Here is a 21,328-nt window from a genome sequence, read left to right on the forward strand (position 1 = left end):
AAATAGGGTACCATGGGCCCTGGTCAAAAGTAGTGCACTACATAGGGAATAGGGTGCCATTTGGGATGCAGTTCCGGGACTCACCTATATTCACAGTGGTGGTGCAGATGTACTGAACCTTTTCTCCTTTGATATGTTTATAATATGCAGCTCTGCTATTTCAGAGTCTTGATTATGATCATTATTGAATCTGTGCTCTTGGCCAATGTGTTGTCATTCTGTTGCTATTATTACCTCAGCCTGTTTGTTAACGATAGGTTCACCTGAGTCCCAAATAGTGGCACCCTATTCTGACAGGTTCTCTGGTCAAATGGAGTGCAATATCTAGGTAATAGGATGCCCTTTGGAACATAACCTCAGCTGTTTCCTAGAAATATACATCTCTTTCTTCGCAGGAGAGAAGCCGTACGAGTGCCCAAACTGTAAGAAGAGGTTTTCCCACTCAGGGTCCTACAGTTCTCACATCAGCAGTAAGAAGTGTGTTGGCATGGTGCCTGTCAACGGCAACCCCAGCCCAGTCATTAAGGTCTCCAACCAGACCCCCAGCCAGACCCAGCCCTCTGGCCCCGCCGCGGCCCCAGTCCGAGTGCTCCTCCTGGGGGAGAAGACAGACAGCAAGCCCCTGCAGGAGCAGCTCCCCCACACTCAGATCAAATCTGAGCCTGTGGACTATGAGTTCAAGCCGGTGGTGATGGCGCCTAACGGGGCGACGGGGACTAATGGGACGGTGTTTAACGGTGGCGTGACGCTACCCCAGGGCACGGCATTGCCTCAGGGCATGGTCCAGGCGGTGGTACTGCCTACCATGGGTCTGATGTCTCCAATCAGTATTAACCTCAGCGACCTGCAGAACATGCTCAAGGTTTGATTTGATTTATAATTGTTATAAAAACCTACAGTGGCGTGCGAAAGTATTCACCCCCCTTGACATTTTTCCTATTTTGTTGCCTTACAACCTGGAATTAAAATAGATTTTTGGGGGGGGATGTATCATTTGATTTACACAACAAATAAGACAAAAAAACTGAAAACCTGACCGTGCATAACTATTCACCCCCCCCAAAGTCAATAGTTTGTAGAGACACCTTTTATAGCAATTCCAGCTACAAGTCTCTTGGGGTATGTCTCTATAAGCTTGGCATATCTAGCTACTGAGATTTTTGCCCAGTCTTCAAGGCAAAACTGCTCTAGCTCCTTCAAGTTGGATGGGTTCCGCTGATGTACAGCAATCTTTAAGTCATACCACAGATTCTCAATTGGATTAAGGTCTGGCCTTTGACTAGGCCATTCCATACATTTAAATGTTTCCCCTTAAACCACGCGAGTGTTGCTTTAGCAGTATGCTTAGGGTCATTGTCCTGCTGTAAGGTGAACCTCGTCCCAGTCTCAAATCTCTGACTGAAACAAGTTTCCCTCAAGAATTTCCCTGTATTTAGCACCATCCATCATTCCTTCAATTCTGACCAGTTTCCCAGTCCCTGCCGATGAAAACCATCATCACATCATGATGCTGCCACCAACATGCTTCACTGTGGGGATAGTGTTCTCGGGGTGATGAGAGGTGTTGGGTTTGCGCCAGACATAGCGTTTTCCTTGATGCTCAAAAAGCAACATTTTAGTCTCATCTGACCAGAGTACCTTCTTCCATATGTTTGGGGAGTCTCCCACATGCCTTTTGGCGAACACCAAACGTGTTTGCTTATTTTTTTCTTAAAGCAATGGCTTTTCTCTGGCCACTCTTCCGTAAAGCCAAGTTCTGTGGAGTGTACAGTTTAAAGGGGTCCTATGGACAGATACTCCAATCTCCACTTTGGAGCTTTGCAGCTCCTTCAGGGTTATCTTTGGTCTCTTTGTTGCCTCTCTGATTAATGCCCTCCTCACCTGGTCCATCAGTTTTGGTGGGCGGCCCTCTCTTGGCAGGTTTGTTGTGGTGCCATATTCTTTACATTTTTTAGTAATGGATTTAATGGTGCTCCGTGGGATTTTCAAAGTTTCAGATATTTTTTTATAACCCAACCCTGATCTGTACATCTCCATAACTTTATCCCTGACCTGTTTGGAGAGCTCCTTGGTCTTCATGGTGCCGCTTGCTTGGTGGTGCCCCTTGCTTAGTGGTGTTGCAGACTCTTTGGCCTTTCAGAACAGGTGTATATATACTGAGATCATGTGACAGATCATGTGATATTTATATTGCACACAGGGGGACTTTATTTAACTAATTATGTGACTTCTGAAGGTAATTGGTTTTACCAGATCATATTTAGGGGCTTCATAGCAAAGGGGTGAAAACAGTATGCACGCACCACTTTTCTGTTTAAATTTGTAATTTTTTATTTTGAAACAAGTAATTTTTTTCATTTCACTTCACCAATTTGGACTATTTTGTGTATGTCAATTACATGAAATCCAAATAAAAATCTATTTAAATTACAGGTTGTAATGCACCAGAATAGGAAAAACGCCAAGGGGGATGAATACTTTTGTAAGGCACTATATAAACCACACATATGGATACAATGCATTTTAATCTCTTTACTCAAAAAGTTCACTGTTGATATGGTCCTAAACGTAGCATGTCAACAGTAAAGTTTTAAAGTGTGATGATGCAAAATGAGGATAACAACTTATATCTATGGTGGTCCTCTTATATCCAAGGTGGCCATGGATGGGAACGTGCTGCGTCAGGTGTTGGGGACGGCCAACGGGCTGGTGACCTCCAAGCAGGGGTTTGTGACACAGGCTGGCCAGCAGGTAATCTCAGCCATCAGCCTGCCTGGCTTCGTGGACCAGGACGGTACCACCAAGATCATCATTAACTACAGCCTGGAGCCAAGCCCAGCCCAGCAGCCCACCGCCCCTCAGCTCCTCAAGCAAGAGGCTCCCCCTCCCACCACCAACACCAACACCGCCAGCGCCACAAACACACAGTCAGCCTCCAAAGTAACAGAGAAACTCCCCCAGGACCTCAACATCAACGAGACCGAGCCGGCCGACTCGGAGCGCGAGTCAGAGATGGAGACAGAGACTGAAGCTGAGACACCAAAGGCCCAGACAGGCAAGACAAGGTGTCTACTGTGTGACAACTGTCCTGGTGATTTGAATGAACTGCACATGGTCCAGCATTGTCAACCTGTCAACGCCCCCCTCGACCCCTCCATCGCCGCCCTCATGGCCGAGGCAGGGATAACACCAGGCCAGCACCCTCTAAAGAATCTGCTCTCACTCCTCAAGGCCTACTTCGCCTTAAACGCCGAGCCTACCGAGGAAGAGCTGGCCAAGATCTCTGACAATGTCAGCCTGCCCGTGGACGTGGTCAAGAAGTGGTTTGAGAAAATGCGGTCTGGTCAGATCACGGTTGGACCCCCTGGTTCCTCTCCAGATGACTCTGGACTTTCAGATTCCAGCACAGAGACCCAGCTAGACCAAGAGAAGAGCAGGACAGAGATAGAGGAGCAGCATGCCTCAGCCCAAACACAGGAGACATCATCTTCCCAACCTCCCAACAGTTCCCCTGCCTCGACGTCCCCCTCGGTCTCAGCCTCGGCCCCCTCACCACTAAACCTCTCCTCCAGCGGCCTGGTCATCGTGAAGACTGAGGTCGACTCTGAGCGCGAGGCTCAAGATCTTCCCCTGGACCTGTCCCTTCCCAAGCAGCCCCAGTCACAGCCCCAGGTCCCCCATGTCCCACAGGAGCAGCCCCTCAACCTCACCTGCCTGAAGGAGACAGTCCAGGCCCAGCTCCCAGGGCTCCAGGGAACCACCAACACCATCTACGTCACCTCCTCCCCCCAAACGACCATCCCCAACCCGGTGAACATAATGACCACCCGGCTAGTAGCCATCACCAACCAGGGCAGCGGTGTGCCCTGCCTCAGGGCCATCTCCACCGGCACCACCAAACGGACCATCCTCATCCCCCAGCTCACATACACATACACCACTACAGCATGCAGAGGGGCCACTGGGGCCGACGGAGCCCAGAAGACCGTCAGAATCAACGGCTGCCAGGTCGGTTTGTGAAAGAGCTATTCAGAATGCATGATTATGTGCGAGACAAGACAATGTTAAGAGATAGGTAGTGTGGAAAGAGTTTCTATTTGTCCTGCTTCAGCTTTACTGACTAACCTGACTAACCCAGCCCTCAGGAGTCAGGCTGTGTCTCCAATGGTATCCAATGGTGCACTACTTTAGGGCTCTGGTCTAAAGTAGTGCACTACATAGGGAAAAAGGTGGCATTTGGGACAGGGCTCTGGTCTAAAGTAGTGCACTACATCCCAAAAAGGGTGGCATTTGGGACTCATCCTTACTCTGCCTGTGGAAAAAAGAAAGCCGTCCTGGCTCAATGGTTTGGGCTCCCTCCAGTCTTCCCTGTTACCTAATACTACATTAGAGCTGCCGCAGCCTGGAGTTGAGTTGGATTCCTCCTGGAAGACTCAGGGGGCCGTGTGTGTGTGTGTGTGTGTGTGTGTGTGTGTGTGTGTGTGTCTGTGTCTGTGTGTGTGTGTGTGTGTGTGTGTGTGTGTGTGTGTGTGTGTGTGTGTGTGTGTGTGTCTGTGTGTGTGTGTCTGTGTCTGTGTCTGTGTCTGTGTCTGTGTCTGTGTCTGTGTGTGTGTGTGTGTGTGTGTGTGTGCAGAATGAATCCTCCATTGTATGTTAATCCATGTGAGCAGCTCCCAGCGTAGCATGTGTCTGAAAGGTCACGCGTGTCAGTGTCTGACGGGTGGACAGATCTCTCTAAGTTACTCCCTCTGGGTTTTCTACAGCTGATCTCTCTAAGTTACTCCCTCTGGGTTTTCTACAGCTGATCTCTCTAAGTTACTCCCTCTGGGTTTTCTACAGCTGATCTCTCTAAGTTACTCCCTCTGGGTTTTCTACAGCTGATCTCTCTAAGTTACTCCCTCTGGGTTTTCTATAGCTGATCTCTCTAAGTTACTCCCTCTGGGTTTTCTACAGCTGATCTCTCTAAGTTACTCTGGGTTTTCTACAGCTGATCTCTCTAAGTTACTCTGGGTTTTCTACAGCTGATCTCTCTAAGTTACTCCCTCTGGGTTTTCTACAGCTGATCTCTCTAAGTTACTCTGGGTTTTCTACAGCTGATCTCTCTAAGTTACTCCCTCTGGGTTTTCTACAGCTGATCTCTCTAAGTTACTCTGGGTTTTCTACAGCTGATCTCTCTAAGTTACTCCCTCTGGGTTTTCTACAGCTGATCTCTCTAAGTTACTCCCTCTGGGTTTTCTACAGCTGATCTCTCTAAGTTACTCCCTCTGGGTTTTCTACAGCTGATCTCTCTAAGTTACTCCCTCTGGGTTTTCTACAGCTGATCTCTCCTCACATAAAGGCCTTTGACATTGGAAACACTGTGTTTAAATAAAATAAATAAATAGGATTATTAGTTGTAACCTATTGTTTTTGATGGAATTCTTCTTCTTCTTCCTAATAACATGATGATTATTATTATTGTTGTTATTCTATTATTATTTTTCTCGGACAGGAGGAGAAGTCTGCCACCAGCTCAGAGGTTGTGTCGACGGTAGAGGAGCAGGATAACTCAGACTCTTCCCCTCCGCAGAAGAAGATGCGTCGACTGCAGAGCGGGATGTACTCCTGTGACCTGTGTGACAAGATCTTCCAAAAGAGCAGCTCCCTGCTCAGGCATAAATACGAACACACAGGTAAACAATATGGCCACTGGCTGAGGATCCACTGGGTCAGGGGCCGTATATATCAAGGGTCTCAGAAAGCCTTGTGTCGACCTGCCGCTAACTTGTCCTTTGTCCTGATATTGTACACATTCTGATTGAGCCCACATTTTCAGAAATATCTTTACACGTGGTATTAGAATGTGTCTCTTATCCGTATTGTGACCACATTTCCTGGTTCCTTCCTGTATGCAATTCACGTCTTTCGACCAGAGCCCTATAGGAAATACAGTGCAATTTGGGACGCACATCTGGCCTGGCTTAGGACAAGCAGGCAGAGTCCAAATTATTTCAGAAAGGGGCTAGAGCGGTGCTTAATGGCCCGTTGGATGGGCCCAGTTGATCTTCGTCCCAAATGGCACCCTATTCCCCTTATAGTGAACTACTTTTGATGAGGGCCCATAGGGCAATGGTCTAAAGTAGTGCACTATGTAGGGAATAGGGTGCCTTCTGGGATGAAACGCCCTCATCCCTCCTTCCTGGGTTCAATGAGACCCAGGTCCAGAAGAACGTATCAGCATCAGGCAGCTAGTTTGATCTACATCTCCACAAATTATGTTTGTTTATTTTACTGAATTATTTTACCATTGCAACAGACCTGCTAGAATCCTTTTTAGGGGAATTTTTTTGAATGTTTTACGTATTTGTGACAGTTTTTGTTATGATATTGTTTGCAGTTGGTTTCACAGTTAGGAAGTCTGTAGGCAGGTCAGTGTAATGTAGATTGTAGGAAGTGATACCAGGCAGGCGGGCTGTAGGCAGGTCAGTGTAATGTAGATTGTAGGAAGTGATACCAGGCAGGCGGGCTGCAGGCAGGTCAGTGTAATGTAGATTGTAGGAAGTGATACCAGGCAGGCAGGCTGCAGGCAGGTCAGTGTAATGTAGATTGTAGAAAGTGATACCAGGCAGGCTAGGTGCAGAACTAATGTAATGGTAAAAGCAGTTCACACACACACAGTGCAAATCAAGAGTAATGGGTTTCTAATCGATTTCTGTTGTAATTTCTGGATGAGTTTGAAATAGATTGAAACGCTGAACTCTCGTGTGTTTCTGTTTTCTGTTTTCTGGATGAGTTTGAAAGAGATTGAAACACTGAACCCTCGTGTGTTTTCTGTTTTCTGGATGAGTTTGAAATAGATTGAAACGCTGAATCCTCGTGTGTTTCTGTTTTCTGTTTTCTGGATGAGTTTGAAAGAGATTGAAACACTGAACCCTCGTGTGTTTCTGTTTTCTGGATGAGTTTGAAAGAGATTGAAACACTGAACCCTCGTGTGTTTCTGGTTTCTGGATGAGTTTGAAAGAGATTGAAACACTGAACCCTCGTGTGTTTCTGTTTTCTGGATGAGTTTGAAAGATATTGAAACACTGAACCCTCGTGTGTTTCTGTTTTCTGGATGAGTTTGAAAGAGATTGAAACACTGAACCCTCGTGTGTTTCTGTTTTCTGGATGAGTTTGAAAGAGATTGAAACACTGAACCCTCGTGTGTTTCTGTTTTCTGGATGAGTTTGAAATAGATTGAAACGCTGAATCCTCGTGTGTTTCTGTTTTCTGGATGAGTTTGAAAGAGATTGAAATGCTGAACCCTCGTGTGTTTCTGTTTTCTGGATGAGTTTGAAAGAGATTGAAATGCTGAACCCTCGTGTGTTTCTGTTTTCAGGATGAGTTTGAAAGAGATTGAAACACTGAACCCTCGTGTGTTTCTGTTTTCTGTTTTCTGGATGAGTTTGAAAGAGATTGAAACACTGAACCCTCGTGTGTTTCTGTTTTCTGGATGAGTTTGAAAGAGATTGAAACGCTGAACTCTCGTGTGTTTCTGTTTCCAGGAAAACGGCCACATGAGTGCGGCATCTGCGACAAAGCCTTCAAACACAAGCACCACTTGATAGAACACACGCGACTGCACTCCGGAGAGAAGCCCTACCGCTGTGACAAGTGTGGCAAGTGTTTCTCCCACTCTGGCTCCTACAGCCAGCACATGAACCACCGATACTCCTACTGCAAGAAGGAGCCCCGGGGAGGGCGGCAGGGGGGACGCCAGCTCGGGATGAGCCCCGAAATGAGTCCTCAAACAGAAGAGCAGCAGTCAGACAGCCGACCCACCTCCCCACCTTCCCAACTGGACTCAGACGAGAGGGAGAGTGAGGAGGAGCTGGAGGAAGAGGAGGGCATGGCGGCCATGAGCATGGACGACATACGGGTGGTGCAAGTGGGTGAGGATGACGAGGAGAGTGAGATCTACGAGGTGGAGGAGTTTGGGGGGGAGAGGCAAGAGGAGGAGGAAGGGAGCAGAGAGGAAGAGGAGCAGGAGGAAGAGATCAGAGAGGAAGAGGAGGGGGAGGAAGGGAGCAGAGAGGAAGAGGAGGAGGAGGAAGAGGAGAGGGAGGAAGGGAGCAGAGAGGAAGAGAAGGGGGAGGAAGGGAGCAGAGGGGAAGAGGTGGAGAAGGAAGGGAGCAGAGAGGAAGAGGAGCAGAAGGACGAGAGTAGAGAGAAAGAGGAGGGAGTACAGCAGAAGCAGGTGTGTGAAGAAGAGCAGAAAGAGGAAGGGAGGAGAGAGGAGGCACACCAGGAGGAGGTGGAAGAGGAAGGGAGGAGAGAGGAGGAGGCGCACCAGGAGGAGGAAGAGGAAGGGAGGAGAGAGGAGGAGGCGCACCAGGAGGAGGAAGAGGAAGGGAGGAGAGAGGAGGAGGCACACCAGGAGGAGGAAGGGAGTAGAGAGGAGGAGGCACACCAGGAGGAGGAAGAGGAAGGGAGTAGAGAGGAGGAGACACACCAGGAGGAGGAAGAGGAAGGGAGTAGAGAGGAGGAGGCACACCAGGAGGAGGAAGAGGAAGGGAGTAGAGAGGAGGAGGCACACCAGGAGGAGGAAGAGGAAGGGAGTAGAGAGGAGGAGGCACACCAGGAAGAGGAAGAGGAAGGGAGGAGAGAGGAGGAGGCACACCAGGAGGAGGAAGGGAGGAGAGAGGAGGAGGCACACCAGGAGGAGGTGGAGGAAAAGGAAGGGAGGAGAGAGGAGGAGGAGGTTAGTAAAGAGGAGTCTCTACAGCAGGAAGATGTGTGTGAGGAAGAGGAGGTGATGGAGGTACAGGTGATGGGAGGTGTAGAGGAGGAAGGAGTGGCAGAGAAGGAAATCTTTGTAACAGAGGAAGCTATGGAAACAGAGGACAAAGAACCGCATGTGGACAAGGAGGACATCCCGGCGGAGGGGTTGGAAACCGGACAGAAAGAAACAGAGGAAGGCAAGATGAACGGTGAATGAATAAAATACATTCTCTGACAAAAAAAAATGGAAATCCTAGGTGTCAAGTAGCAGGAGAGGAAAATCTTGTGTTGTGGTCAAAAGAAGAGATAAAACAACCATGGTGCCGTGTTGATGCTGTGTGTCGGTCCTCTACTGTGTTGACCCCAGGTGTGCCTGAGATAGACTACAAAGAAGGGACTTTTTCTCCTGTTAAAAAAATCGGTGTTACCTTGTTTATAGACGTATTATACTTTTCTTTTTTTTACGTTACAGCTGACCTTTCAATTATTTTGTTACTGAGAGTGAGACATCGGATCCCAGGTCATTTCTGTTTGTCAGTGTTATTTTTGACTAATTTTGCCACTCTTGTTTTAACCTTTTAATCTGTACAGTTGAAGAAACATTTCTATACATTTTTATTGCCAATGATGATGTTTGCTAAAATCAGTATTTTATTGAGTTGTAAAAAAAACAAACACAAAACAACTGCACTACAGTAATCCTGGTTTACCTATGGATACGACATGCCTCATGATGTGTTGTCCACCCTTCAGTATTATTCTGTTCACACTAGCTGTACATCCTCTTCGTTAGCTGACGTTAGCATAGCATTTTGTTTTCAGTTGGTTTGTTAACATTAAGAAGAAAAGAGGATTCTGGGGGTATGGGTGGGAGGGGTTAGCCTGGTATGGGTGGGAGGGGTTAGCCTGAGTGCCAGTATGTTAGTGCTATCATGCCAACTCCTCATTATTCACTGCCATGTTTGGCTTGACAAGGACAGCAATGGAATTGGCAAGAGCACAAACAGATCTGGGACCAGGCTATGTGGGGGTGTGGGGTGGGGGGGGTTGATGTGATATCTGTCTGACATCATAACCAAACTGTCCTATCAGGGAAAAGTAGTGTGACAACCTCAAAGCCAGCATTCTTAACCATGCTTGTCCTTGTTTGTGTCCCAATAATCTCTCCTTCCTCCTGAGGGGGGAACCTGTTCACTGATCCCCATAAATCTAAAAGCATTGGATTGGTGGAGACCTGGGCTAGCTAGATTATAGCATTTTACACAATATTTCTTACACCAGTCATTTCCTTTCAAAGTCCTTGAAGGGAAGTTATCAAGTGCACACTTTTAGAGAAAGGTGAGATTATTGGGACGTAACCCAAGTTATCAGTTGGTTTGGTTAGTTTTTGTGTCGTAGGGTCATATGAAGTAGGAGGGGTGTAGATATGTGCTCTACCCCGCCCCAATATCTCCAGCCTTATGCAAGACCAGACCTGTGTGCTGTAAGTGCCATTGAACAGTGTTCTTTGTACCCCAACAGATGTAGTCAGTATGTATTTTCAAGGCCCATATTGATTCATGTTTGTTTACTTGGTTGGACTCATTTTCACTAGTTCAGTTGGGTTTCGTCCCAAATGGCACACTTCAGTATTCCCTTTATAGTGCACTATAGGGCTCTGGTTAAAAGTAGTACAGTAGGGAATACAAGACGATAGCATGAAAAGGACTCCTTCGTGTGTGCGTGAACAAAGATTAACAGAGAGAGAATAGGACGAATATCAAAAAGGTTTTTACAGGATTTAAGGGGATATTCCTTTGTTGGAGCATCAGACATTGTTAGATGAGTGCACTTGTTTTACAAAATGGTGGCAAGCTAACCCGCACTTCAGGTAACAAACGTTAGTGAATGTGGTCCCTGTGTTTTATTAAGTGTTTCAGTTGATTTGACCTTTACAGTGTTACAGAATTATTTTCAGTTTGGTTTTTAGTTTTTAGTTTTTTATATGTGTGTGTCCTGTGTATGTTTTCAACAATGGCAGTATTAGAAACCTTTTCCATGAGGAAAGCGTACCTGTTTCGTTTTTAGAGGACTTTTTATATTTACGTGTCTTATTTTTCTATTTCTTTATGCTTATTTATTACACAAATTGTAGTGTACAATAGTGTAGTGTGAATTGATACAATAATATATTTTAGTATGAAAAATGATTTGAAGGTCATTGAATCCAGAGTAGGAAGTGGCGCTCTGGGGGCTATGAAGTTTGTTTTGAAAAAGTATTAACATGAAAAGAAGAAATAAACGAAGAGAGAAACGGAAAGCGTTTCGTCCATCAGGCTCGCTGGTTAGACTGACCTGTTCTTACTGTGATATGAAGCTACTGAAAACTAACTGTGTGACTAAAACGCATGAGTCCTTGCTGTTGTAATGAAGGATTGATCTCGTTATGAAGATGTACGGAACTCCTATTTTTTTTTTTCAAAGCCAAAATTAGATTCTCATACCCTTTGTCGTTCTGTTTTGTGCCAATTTGTTACGTTGTACTGTTATATGTCAGATGCTACAATTTGTTTTATACATTTCCTGTTTAATCTGTTTGTTTTTATTGTTGTTTTATTTTAATTTGTTTTGCTCAATTTTTTTATGACTTCCCATCACAATAAAATACAAGAAAGCATTTCTGAGATGAACTTATTATTATTATTTTTTTTTCATGTAAATATAAAACGGTTTAATTCCTCAACTGTATTGTTTGGTTGCCTTTTAGTTCCTAGTGGGAGTCCGGAGACAATAGTTAATGTATTGATGCTTGTTGTTAGTAGATATATATGGTTGTATCCAGTAGAGGCTGCTGAAGGGAGGACAGTTCATAATAAAGGCCAGAATGGAATGGAATGTGTTTGATACCATTCCATTCACTCCATTCCAGACATTATTATGAGCCATCCTCCCCTCAGCAGCCTCCACTGTTTGTATCAGATTAACACAAGTCTGTACTCTGACTATCAACAATGAGCCTTTTAAAGGTAATTTATGCTTGAGCCGTCCACCTCGGCATTTATCTTGGATGCGAACGTCAGGGAAATAGCCTTTAAAAGACGCATTGTGGGAAGTGCAGTGCTCAGCGCCCTCGACGCATCTTTGAATGAAATACCTGACTGTATTTCCTAAATGTTATCTGTTCTGCCAGTTATATTTCCGGTCTAAAGGTGATCTATAAAGGAGATTACAGTTCTGACACTGAGCCAGTTTGTGGAGTCCAGTGCCTCCTGGGTAATGTCATTTTCACTTAAGAGCTACTGAACTTAATAAGCAACTTCTCCATTTGAACACGTCCTACGTGGCATCGATATGATTCAGAAACATGTATTCTACTGTCAACATGGACTACAAAGTGGAAATAGGATCATTTTTGGTCATAAAGTAATTCTCGCCAAAACTCAGATATTTAGGGGGGGGGGGGAAGTATGTCATGGAAAGAAGGGTACTGTAAGAGTTTTCCTCAGGTTTATTTCAAGCCTGCCCACAGCTAGCAGCACCCATGTAATCATCAATTCAGAGTAGCTGCACGAGACCCAATTGTAGTTCATATGGTCAATTTGGTTTGACATTCGATATCCCTATGCGGCTAGTTAAGGACTATCAGTAAATGGCACAATGTACATGGAACAATATTTTAAAATGTCAATATGTCCAACTTTCAATGACTTAAAAACCTCAAATCCACTATAAATTGTAGAAATTAATTTACAAATATTGAAATAATTTAATGAGACAACTAAAATGTGTGCAACATGAAAATATTCTCCCATTTACATTGTGTAATTTATTGACGGTCCCTAACTAGCCCCAGAGATAGGCTATCCAAAGTCAAACCAACTTTCCCACGGTCGCACACCGGCTGAAGCTAATTGGTGAAAGAAGTTGGCTAGCTTGCTACAGTAGCTTGTCCAGGCTACTTCCAGACACAATAACTGGTTAGACTGTTTCAAGTTATCTAGAAGGGTGAGTGACTGTAACTGTGTGCTGTTTTGGCAGTGTGAAAATACAAACGCTTCCCACGTTAGAACACACAAGAGACACACACATCAAAGCACGCCTCCACAACCCAAATCTTATTATCAGTCACATTTCCTAAATCAGGAGAATTTAAACCGATGCTAAATCAGGAGAATTTAAACCGATGCTAAATCAGGAGAATTTAAACCGATGCTATATCAGGAGAATTGAAACCGATGCTAAATCAGGAAGTTCAGCCCCCCATTAAAAGGAAAAAACACACACCAGCCGAATATAAAATCAAACTGATTTAAACACACACACTATAATCCCATTATTACTTTACATTTAACCCAAACTCTAACCCTTGCAGTTGACGAAAATAGTTAGTAACTATACGGTGATGTAGTGGAGGTGAGTCGGACTCACATTCGCGACATTCGGACTCGCATAGCCCTGCCTGCTGCTTCAAATCAATGTCACCCTTGGCCCAAAGGGTAAATTGCCACTTGGCCTAGTGGTTAAGATGTTGGTTTCCCAAGCGGGAGAGTGGGGTTAGGTATGGGTGTTGTAATCATTCATAGGAGCTGTTATCCAAACTGACTGCAATAACTCACACATGTTTAATGTCCAGTTAGCAAGACTCAGCATACCGTATATACGGTACCGTAACGTTGATGTCCAGTTAGCATGACTCAGCATACAGTATATGCGGTACCGTAACGTTGATGTGCAGTTAGCATGACTCAGCATACAGTATATACGGTACAGTAATGTTAATGTCCAGTTAGCATGACTCAGCATACAGTATATGAAATCAAATGTATTTGTCACATGCGCCGAATACAACAGGTGTAGAAATGCTTACATACAAGCCCTTACCTAACAATGCAGTTAAGAAAATAGAGTTAAGGAAATATTGACTAAATAATCTAAAGAAAAAGGGGGGGAAAAAGTTACACAATAAAATAACAACAATGAGGCTATATACAGGGTGTACTGGTACTGAGTCAATGTGCGGGGGTACAGGTTAGTCAAGGTAATTTGTACATGGAGGTAGCGGTGAAGTGACTATGCATAGATAATAAACAGCGAGTAGCAGCAGTGTAAAAACAAAGGGGCGGGGTGTCAATGTAAATATTCCGGGTGGTCATTTGATTCATTGTTCAGCAGTCTTATGGCTTTGGGGTAGAAGCTGTTAAGGAGCCTTTTGGACCTAGACTTGGCGCTCCGGTACCGCTTGCAGTGCGGTAGCAGAGAGAACAGTCTATGACTGGAGTCTTTAACAATTTTTTTGGCCTTCCTCTGACAACGCCTAGTATATAGGTGATGTACTGGGCCAGTGATGTACTGGGCCGTACGCACTACCCTCTGTTGCGTCTTACGTCGGATGCCGAGCAGTTGCCATACCAGGCGGTGATGCAACCGGTCAAGATGCTCTCGATGGTGCAGCTGTAGAACTTTTTGAGAACCTGGGGACCCATGCCAAATCTTTTCAGTCTCCTGAGGGGGAAAATACATTGTCGTGCCCTCTTCACAACTTTCTTGGTGTGTTTGGACCTTGATATTTTGTTAGTGATGTGGACACCAAGGAACTTGAAGCTCTCAACCTGCTCCACTACAGCCCGTCGATATGAATGGGGGCGTGTTCGGCCCTCCTTTTCCTGTAGTCCACGATCATCTCCTTTGTCTTGCTCACGTTGAGGGAGAGGTTGTTGTCCTGGCACCACACTGCTAGGTCTCTGACCTCCTTCTTATAGGATGTCTCCTCATTGTCGGTGATCAGGCCTACCACTGTTGTGTCGTCAGCAAACCTAATGATGGTGTTGGAGTCATGCTTGGCCATGCAGTGGGTGAACATGGAGTACAGGAGGGGACTAAGTACACACCCCTGAGGGGCCCCAGTGTTGAGGATCCACGTGGCAGACGTGTTGTTGCCTACCCTTACCACCTTGGGGCGGCCTGTCAGGACGTCCAGGATCCAGTTGCAGAAGGAGGTGTTTAGTCACAGGGTCCTTAGCTTAGTGATTAGCTTTGTGGGCGCTATGGTGTTGAACTCTGAGCTGTAGTCAATGAATAGCATTCTCACATAGGTGTTCCTTTTGTCCAGTTGGGAAAAGGCAGTGTGGAGTACGATTGAGATTAATAATCTGTTGATCTGTTTGGGTGGTATGCGAATTGGAGTGGGTCTAGGGTTTCTGGGATGATGGTGTTGATGTGAGCAATGACCAGCCTTTCAAAGCACTTCATGGCTACCGACGTGTGCTACGGGGCATTACCTTCGCTTTCTTGGGCACAGGGACTATGGTGGTCTGCTCGAAACATGTAGGTATTACAGACTCGGTCAGGGAGAGGTTGAAAACGTCAGTGAAGACACTTGCCAGCTGGTCAGATGATGCTCTGAGTTCACGTCCTGGTAATCCATCTGGCCCCGCGGCCTTTTGAATGTTGACCTGTTTGAAGGTCTTGCTCACATTGGCTATGGAGAGCGTGATCACACAGTTGTCCAGAACAGCTGGTGCTCTCATGCATCCTTCAGTGTAGTCCGCCTGGTAGGCTTGCGTCACTGGGCAGCTCACGGCTGGATTTCCGTTTGTAGTCCATAATAGTTTGCAAGCCCTGACACATCCGACGAGCGTCAGAGCTGGTGTAGTAGGATTCAATCTTTGTCCTCTATTGATGCTTTGCCTGTTTGATGGTTCATCTGAGGGCATAGCGGGATTTCTTGTAAGCGTCCAGATTAGTGTCCCCCTCCGTTAAAGCGGCAGCTCTAGCCTTTAGCTCGGTGCAGATGTTGCCTTTAATCCACGGCTTCTGGTTGGGATATGTAAGTACAGTCACTGTGGGGATGACGTCGTCGATGCACTTATTGATGAAGCCAATGACTGAGGTGGTATACTTCTCAATGCTATTGAATGCATCACGGAACATATTCCAGTCTGTGCTAGCAAAACAGTCCTGTAGCGTTGCATCCGCGTCAGCTGACCACTTCCGTATTGAGCGAGTCACTGGTACTTCCTGCTTTAGTTATTGCTTGTAAGCAGGAATCAGGAGGATAGAGTTATGGTCAGATTTTCCATATACGGCACAGTAACATTAATGTCCACTTAGCATGACTCATAATACAGTATATACGGTACCGTAACGTTGATGTCCAGTTAGCATGACTCAGCATACAGTAACGTGTTATCATCCAGTTAATTCAAAAGGTGCATGGTAACAGTTGAATAAAATGAGAAAAAAAGAAGAGAAAAAGATAGCGAAAGCTTTTTAGAGACGTAAAGTTTATAAAAGAGCAGTGTTAGAGAAGGTTAGAGACGTAACGTTTATAAAAGATCAGTGTTAGAGAAGGTTAGAGACGTAAAGGTTATAAAAGAGCAGTGTTAGAGAAGGTTAGAGACGTAGCGTTTATAAAAGAGCAGTGTTAGAGAAGGTTAGAGACGTAGCGTTTATAAAAGAGCAGTGTTAGAGAAGGTTAGAGACGTAGCGTTTATAAAAGAGCAGTGTTAGAGAAGGTTTCACTTTACGGAAACTCCCCTGTGTGTATCAGAGTACTATCACACACACACTTGCACATGTGAACACATGAGGACTGATATGTTCATCTAAAAACATGTCCACCATCAACACAAGGCAAAGGTCGTTCAGGTTACGTTTGTTGATACTGCAATTTCATTATATTCGTTTTTTGATGAGAGAGAGCACATTCCTTCCTGACCTTTGTGATGGAAAATAGGATTATAAATCAATTATAGACTTTCATACCAAATAAATAGAATGGAATCTCCTGAAATAATAACACATAGTATTATTAAATAGGCATGTCTATGTTCTGTTTGCTGTGTCACATGGTTATTACAGGACCATAAAAATCTGATGAAAGTAATCATGAGGTGAATCAGTTTGATTTACCAATTTGTTGTTAGGCTTCATATCTGTACATGCACACACACAAACACACAGACAGACACACACACCGACACAAACACAGACTAGTGCTAACATCAGCAACGTGCACACATTCACACCACCATCCATCAACACAAGACAAAGGTCTTTCAGCTGTTGCTTGTTGATACCGTATACCACCATGTGGCTTATTGCTGAGAGGGCACATTTCTGTTTTACTTTGTTAATGGAAAATATTTGATTGTAAATAATTAATGCACTTCCAAACCTAATGATTAGAATGTTATATTATGAATTAAAACCTACTTACTTAAGCCCATCGCCAATTGGGGAGCATCAGCCTTCAACTTTGACTCTCATGAAGTAATAAAGTTAGATGGAAAACATACAATGATTCTATTATTTTCTAATCTATTTTAATAACAAATGAGACCAAAGAACCAAGCTAATTATATTATAAATCTGATGTTGACATTTAGGCATTATTTGATGTGTTTGCCGGGTAATGTGGTTAATACAGGACCACAGAAATCAAATTAAAGCAATCAGTTTGATTTACCACCTTGTTGTTAGGCTTCATATCTACACGTGTCCCAGTTATCACCAGGTCATGGTTGAAGAGGACAGGATATAAAGGGGACAACTGAGACTCCAAAATAACAGCAGAAATAACCACAAGAAGAGGACATCATCATCCAGGAATGAGAATGAAGAGTGTTGTATCTCTGCTGGTGTTGCTGCACTGCTGTCTGTCTGGAGCCCAGGTCCACAAAGACAGAGATGGAGTCAGTGTGAATGAGATCCAGCAGGTTGACTATGAGGACAGAGAGAGCAGAGGGAATGACATTCAGACTGACCAACAGAGAGCTGAAGCTGCATTAACACACAGCCAGCAAACCTGCCAGCCTGACATCCACACTGTGCTGAGAGAGATGAGCACCATGATGGCAGAGCAGAGAGTTGAGCTGAGACACACAAAGACTGAACTGAGAGCCATGGAGTCCCGACTGACAGACAGTGAGAGCCGACTGACGGCCAGTGAGAGCCGACTGACAGACAGTGAGAGCCGACTGACAGACAGTGAGAGCCGACTGACAGACAGTGAGGGCCGACTGACAGCCAGTGAGAGCCTACTGACAGACAGTGAGGGCCGACTGACAGACAGTGAGAGCCCACTGACAGACAGTGAGGGCCGACTGACAGACAGTGAGGGCCGACTGACAGACAGTGAGAGCCAGGTGTAGGAACTGAACGTCCAGCTGACACCCAAAGTGGAGGAACTGACCAATAGGAATGAAGGTAAATCTGAATAAAAAGGTAAATCAGGACTAAAATCAAGCAAAATATAACTATTGTAGAATAGATTGTGTCTGTGTCTGTAAAATGTGTATAGTATGTACAGTTGTGGCCAAAAGTTTTGAGAATGACACAAATATTAATTTTCAAAGTCTGCTGCCTCAGTTTGTATGATGGCAATTTGCATATACTCCAGAATGTTATGAAGAGTGATCAGATAAATTGCAATTAATTGCAAAGTCCCTCTTTGCCATGCAAATGAACCGAATTCCCCAAAAAACATTTCCATTTCAGCCCTGCCACAAAAGGACCAGCTGGCATCATGTCAGTGATTCTCTCGTTAACACAGGTGTGAGTGTTGATGAGGACAAGGCTGGAGATCACTCTGTCATGCTGATTGAGTTCAAATAACAGACTGGAAGCTTCAAAAGGAGGGTGGTGCTTGGAATCATTGTTCTTCCTCTGTCAAACATGGTTACCTGCAAGGAAACACGTGCCGTCATCATTGCTTTGCACAAAAAGGGCTTCACAGGCAAGGATATTGCTGCCAGTAAGATTGCACCTAAATCAACCATTTATCGGATCATCAAGAACTTCAAGGAGAGTGGTTCAATTGTTGTGAAGAAGGCTTCAGGGCGCCCAAGAAAGTCCAGCAAGCGCCAGGATCATCTCCTAAAGTTGATTCAGCTGCGCGATCGGGGCACCACCAGTACAGAGCTTGTCATGAATAAAGAATGGTACCAACACATCCTCCGAGAGCAACTTCTCCCAACCATCAAGGAACAATTTGGTGAAAAACAATGCCTTTTCCAGCATGATGGAGCACCTTGCCATAAGGCAAAAGTGATAACTAAGTGGCTCGGGGAACAAAACATCTATATTTTGGGTCCATGGCCAGGAAACTCCCCAGACGTTAATCTCTGTCACGGCCGTCAAAAGGAGGAGACCGAGGCACAGCGTGGTATGCATACATTCTTCTTTATTGCAAGAATGAACACTGAACAAAACTAACAAAATAACAAAACGAACCGTGAAGCAAAAGAGTGCTGACAGGCAACTACACATAGACAAGAACCCACAAATACCCAAGGGAAAATGGCTACCTAAATATGGTCCCCAATCAGAGACAATGATAAACAGCTGCCTCTGATTGGGAACCATATCAGGCCACCATAGACATATATATATACCTAGACCTACAAAACCCCTTGATATACAAAAACCCTAGACAAGACAAAACTAGCATACCCACCCTAGTCACACCCTGACCTAACCAAAATAATAAAGAAAACATAGATAACTAAGGTCAGGGCGTGACAATCCCATTGAGAACTTGTGGTCAATCCTCAAGAGGCGGGTGGACAAACAAAACCCCAAAAATTCTGACAAACTCCAAGAATTGATTATGCAAGAATGGGCTGTCGTCAGTCAGGATGTGGCCCAGAAGTTAATTGACAGCATGCCAGGGCGGATTGCAGAGGTCTTGAAAAAGAAGGGTCAACACTGCAAATATTGACTCTTTGCATCAACTTTATGTAATTGTCAATAAAAGCCTTTGACACTTATGAAATGCTTGTAATTATACTTCAGTATTCCATAGAAACATCTGACAAAAATATCTAAATGGAAATTAATATTTGTGGAAATTAATATTTGTGTCATTCTCAAAACTTTTGGCCACGACAGTATAAACTGAAGCTAGAAGCCCAAGTGTTAATGTTTATTAGTTTACTCGAATTGGGGGAGGGGTGGTAGGGTTTGCAGGGAATAATAAAGATATATTCTAAAAAAAAGTGTGTATGTGTATATATGTTTATATATGTGTATATGTATGAATGTTTATATACAGTTGAAGTCGGAAGTTTATATACACTTAGGTCGATGTCATTAAAACTTGTTTTTTAATCACTCCACAAATTTCTTGTTAACAAACTATAGTTTTGGCAAGTTAGGACATCTACTAGTACTTATTCCAACAATTGTTTACAGACAGATTATTTCACTTATAATTCACTGTATCACAATTCCAGTGGGTCAGAAGTTTACATACACTAAGTTGACTGTGCCTTTAAACACCTTGGAAAATTCCAGAAAATAGTGTCATGGCTTTAGAAGCTTCTGATAGGCTAATTGACATACTTTGAGTCAATTGGAGGTGTACCTGTGGATGTATTTCAAGACCGACCTTCATACTCAGTGCCTCTTTTCATGGGAAAATCTAAATCAAAACCAAGACGTCAGAAAAAAAATGATTATGGGAAGCTTGTGGAAGGTTACCCGAAACGTTTGACCCAAGTTAAACAATTTAAAGGCAATGCTACCAAGTACTAATTGAGTGTATGTAAACTTCTGACCCACTGTGAATGTGATGAAAGAAATAAAAGCTGAAATAAATCATTCTCTCTACTATTATTCTGACATTTCACATTCTTACAATAAAGTGGTGATCTTAACTGACCTAAGACAGGGAATTCTTACTAGGACTAAATGTCAGGAATTGTGAAAAACTGAGTTTAAATGTATTTGGCTAAGGTGTATGTAAACTTCAACTGTATATGTATGTGGGTATGTGTATGTATATATATATATATATATATACATTTGGGGATATATTTACCCCCAAAATATATGGGGGATTGGAAATGATGCAGACAATTACATTGATGGATGCAACAATCTATCCGCAATATTAAAGCTGATCCACCCCTTAAATAACATTTTAAAACATCTGAATAATCTTCTCTAAGTGTGGAGTTTAGACTACAGATGTGTTATTTTGATGGTATGCAGCTTTGTCTATTTGGTGAGGTAACATAGAAACTAAACTTCATGGAGAGTCTCTCTAACATCACTGAGAGTCATGTTGAAGTTCTGAAGAGAAACATGGGAGGAAAATTAAGTATTAGATTTTTTTTTTTAAATTATGGTCTGAATGACTGACCTTATTGTTGATAACATGTCTAATCTACACCAACTAGTGTCCAGTTAGATAAAGTAGTGCTGACTCATCTCTGTCCCACAGACAGGAAGGTGGCTTTCTCAGCCTCACTAGCAGCACCTGGTCAACATGGATACACTGGACCCTTCAACACTGCAATCACCCTGGTCTACAGAAATATCTACTCAAACATTGGCAATGCTTATAACCCCACTACAGGTACACTATATTTACATCATCAGTATTTATAAGTCTGTGTGAAAACATAGTTATTAATAATCCTCTGTCCTCGTATCATCTCTGATGACTGTTTCTATGTGAATGTTGTGTTCTGATACAGGGATCTTCACAGCACCAGTGAGAGGTGGTTTCAGGTTTTACATTTATGGTGGTGGTTTAGTTCCTACAACTGCTGACTTGCATAAGAATGGGCATCAAATAGCTATTGCACATATTGCCATGTTGTTA

General features: G+C 44.1%; 1 protein-coding gene across 1 annotated transcript in view; it reads left to right on the top strand.

The window, feature by feature from the left end:
- Positions 1–7,993, top strand: part of LOC120056172 (zinc finger E-box-binding homeobox 1-like) — a gene marked incomplete at its 3' end in the record, with an annotated part of 116,709 nt that extends 108,716 nt beyond the window's left edge. The window contains exons 7-10 of the mRNA XM_039004384.1: positions 396–862; positions 2,656–4,008; positions 5,492–5,672; positions 7,524–7,993. Coding sequence (XP_038860312.1) covers positions 396–862; positions 2,656–4,008; positions 5,492–5,672; positions 7,524–7,993 — 2,471 coding nt within the window. The remainder of the gene's footprint in view (positions 1–395; positions 863–2,655; positions 4,009–5,491; positions 5,673–7,523) is intronic.
- Positions 7,994–21,328: the final 13,335 nt, after the last annotated feature.

Source organism: Salvelinus namaycush, chromosome 11, assembly GCF_016432855.1.
Source record: "Salvelinus namaycush isolate Seneca chromosome 11, SaNama_1.0, whole genome shotgun sequence".
Classification (NCBI taxonomy): Eukaryota; Metazoa; Chordata; class Actinopteri; order Salmoniformes; family Salmonidae; genus Salvelinus; species Salvelinus namaycush.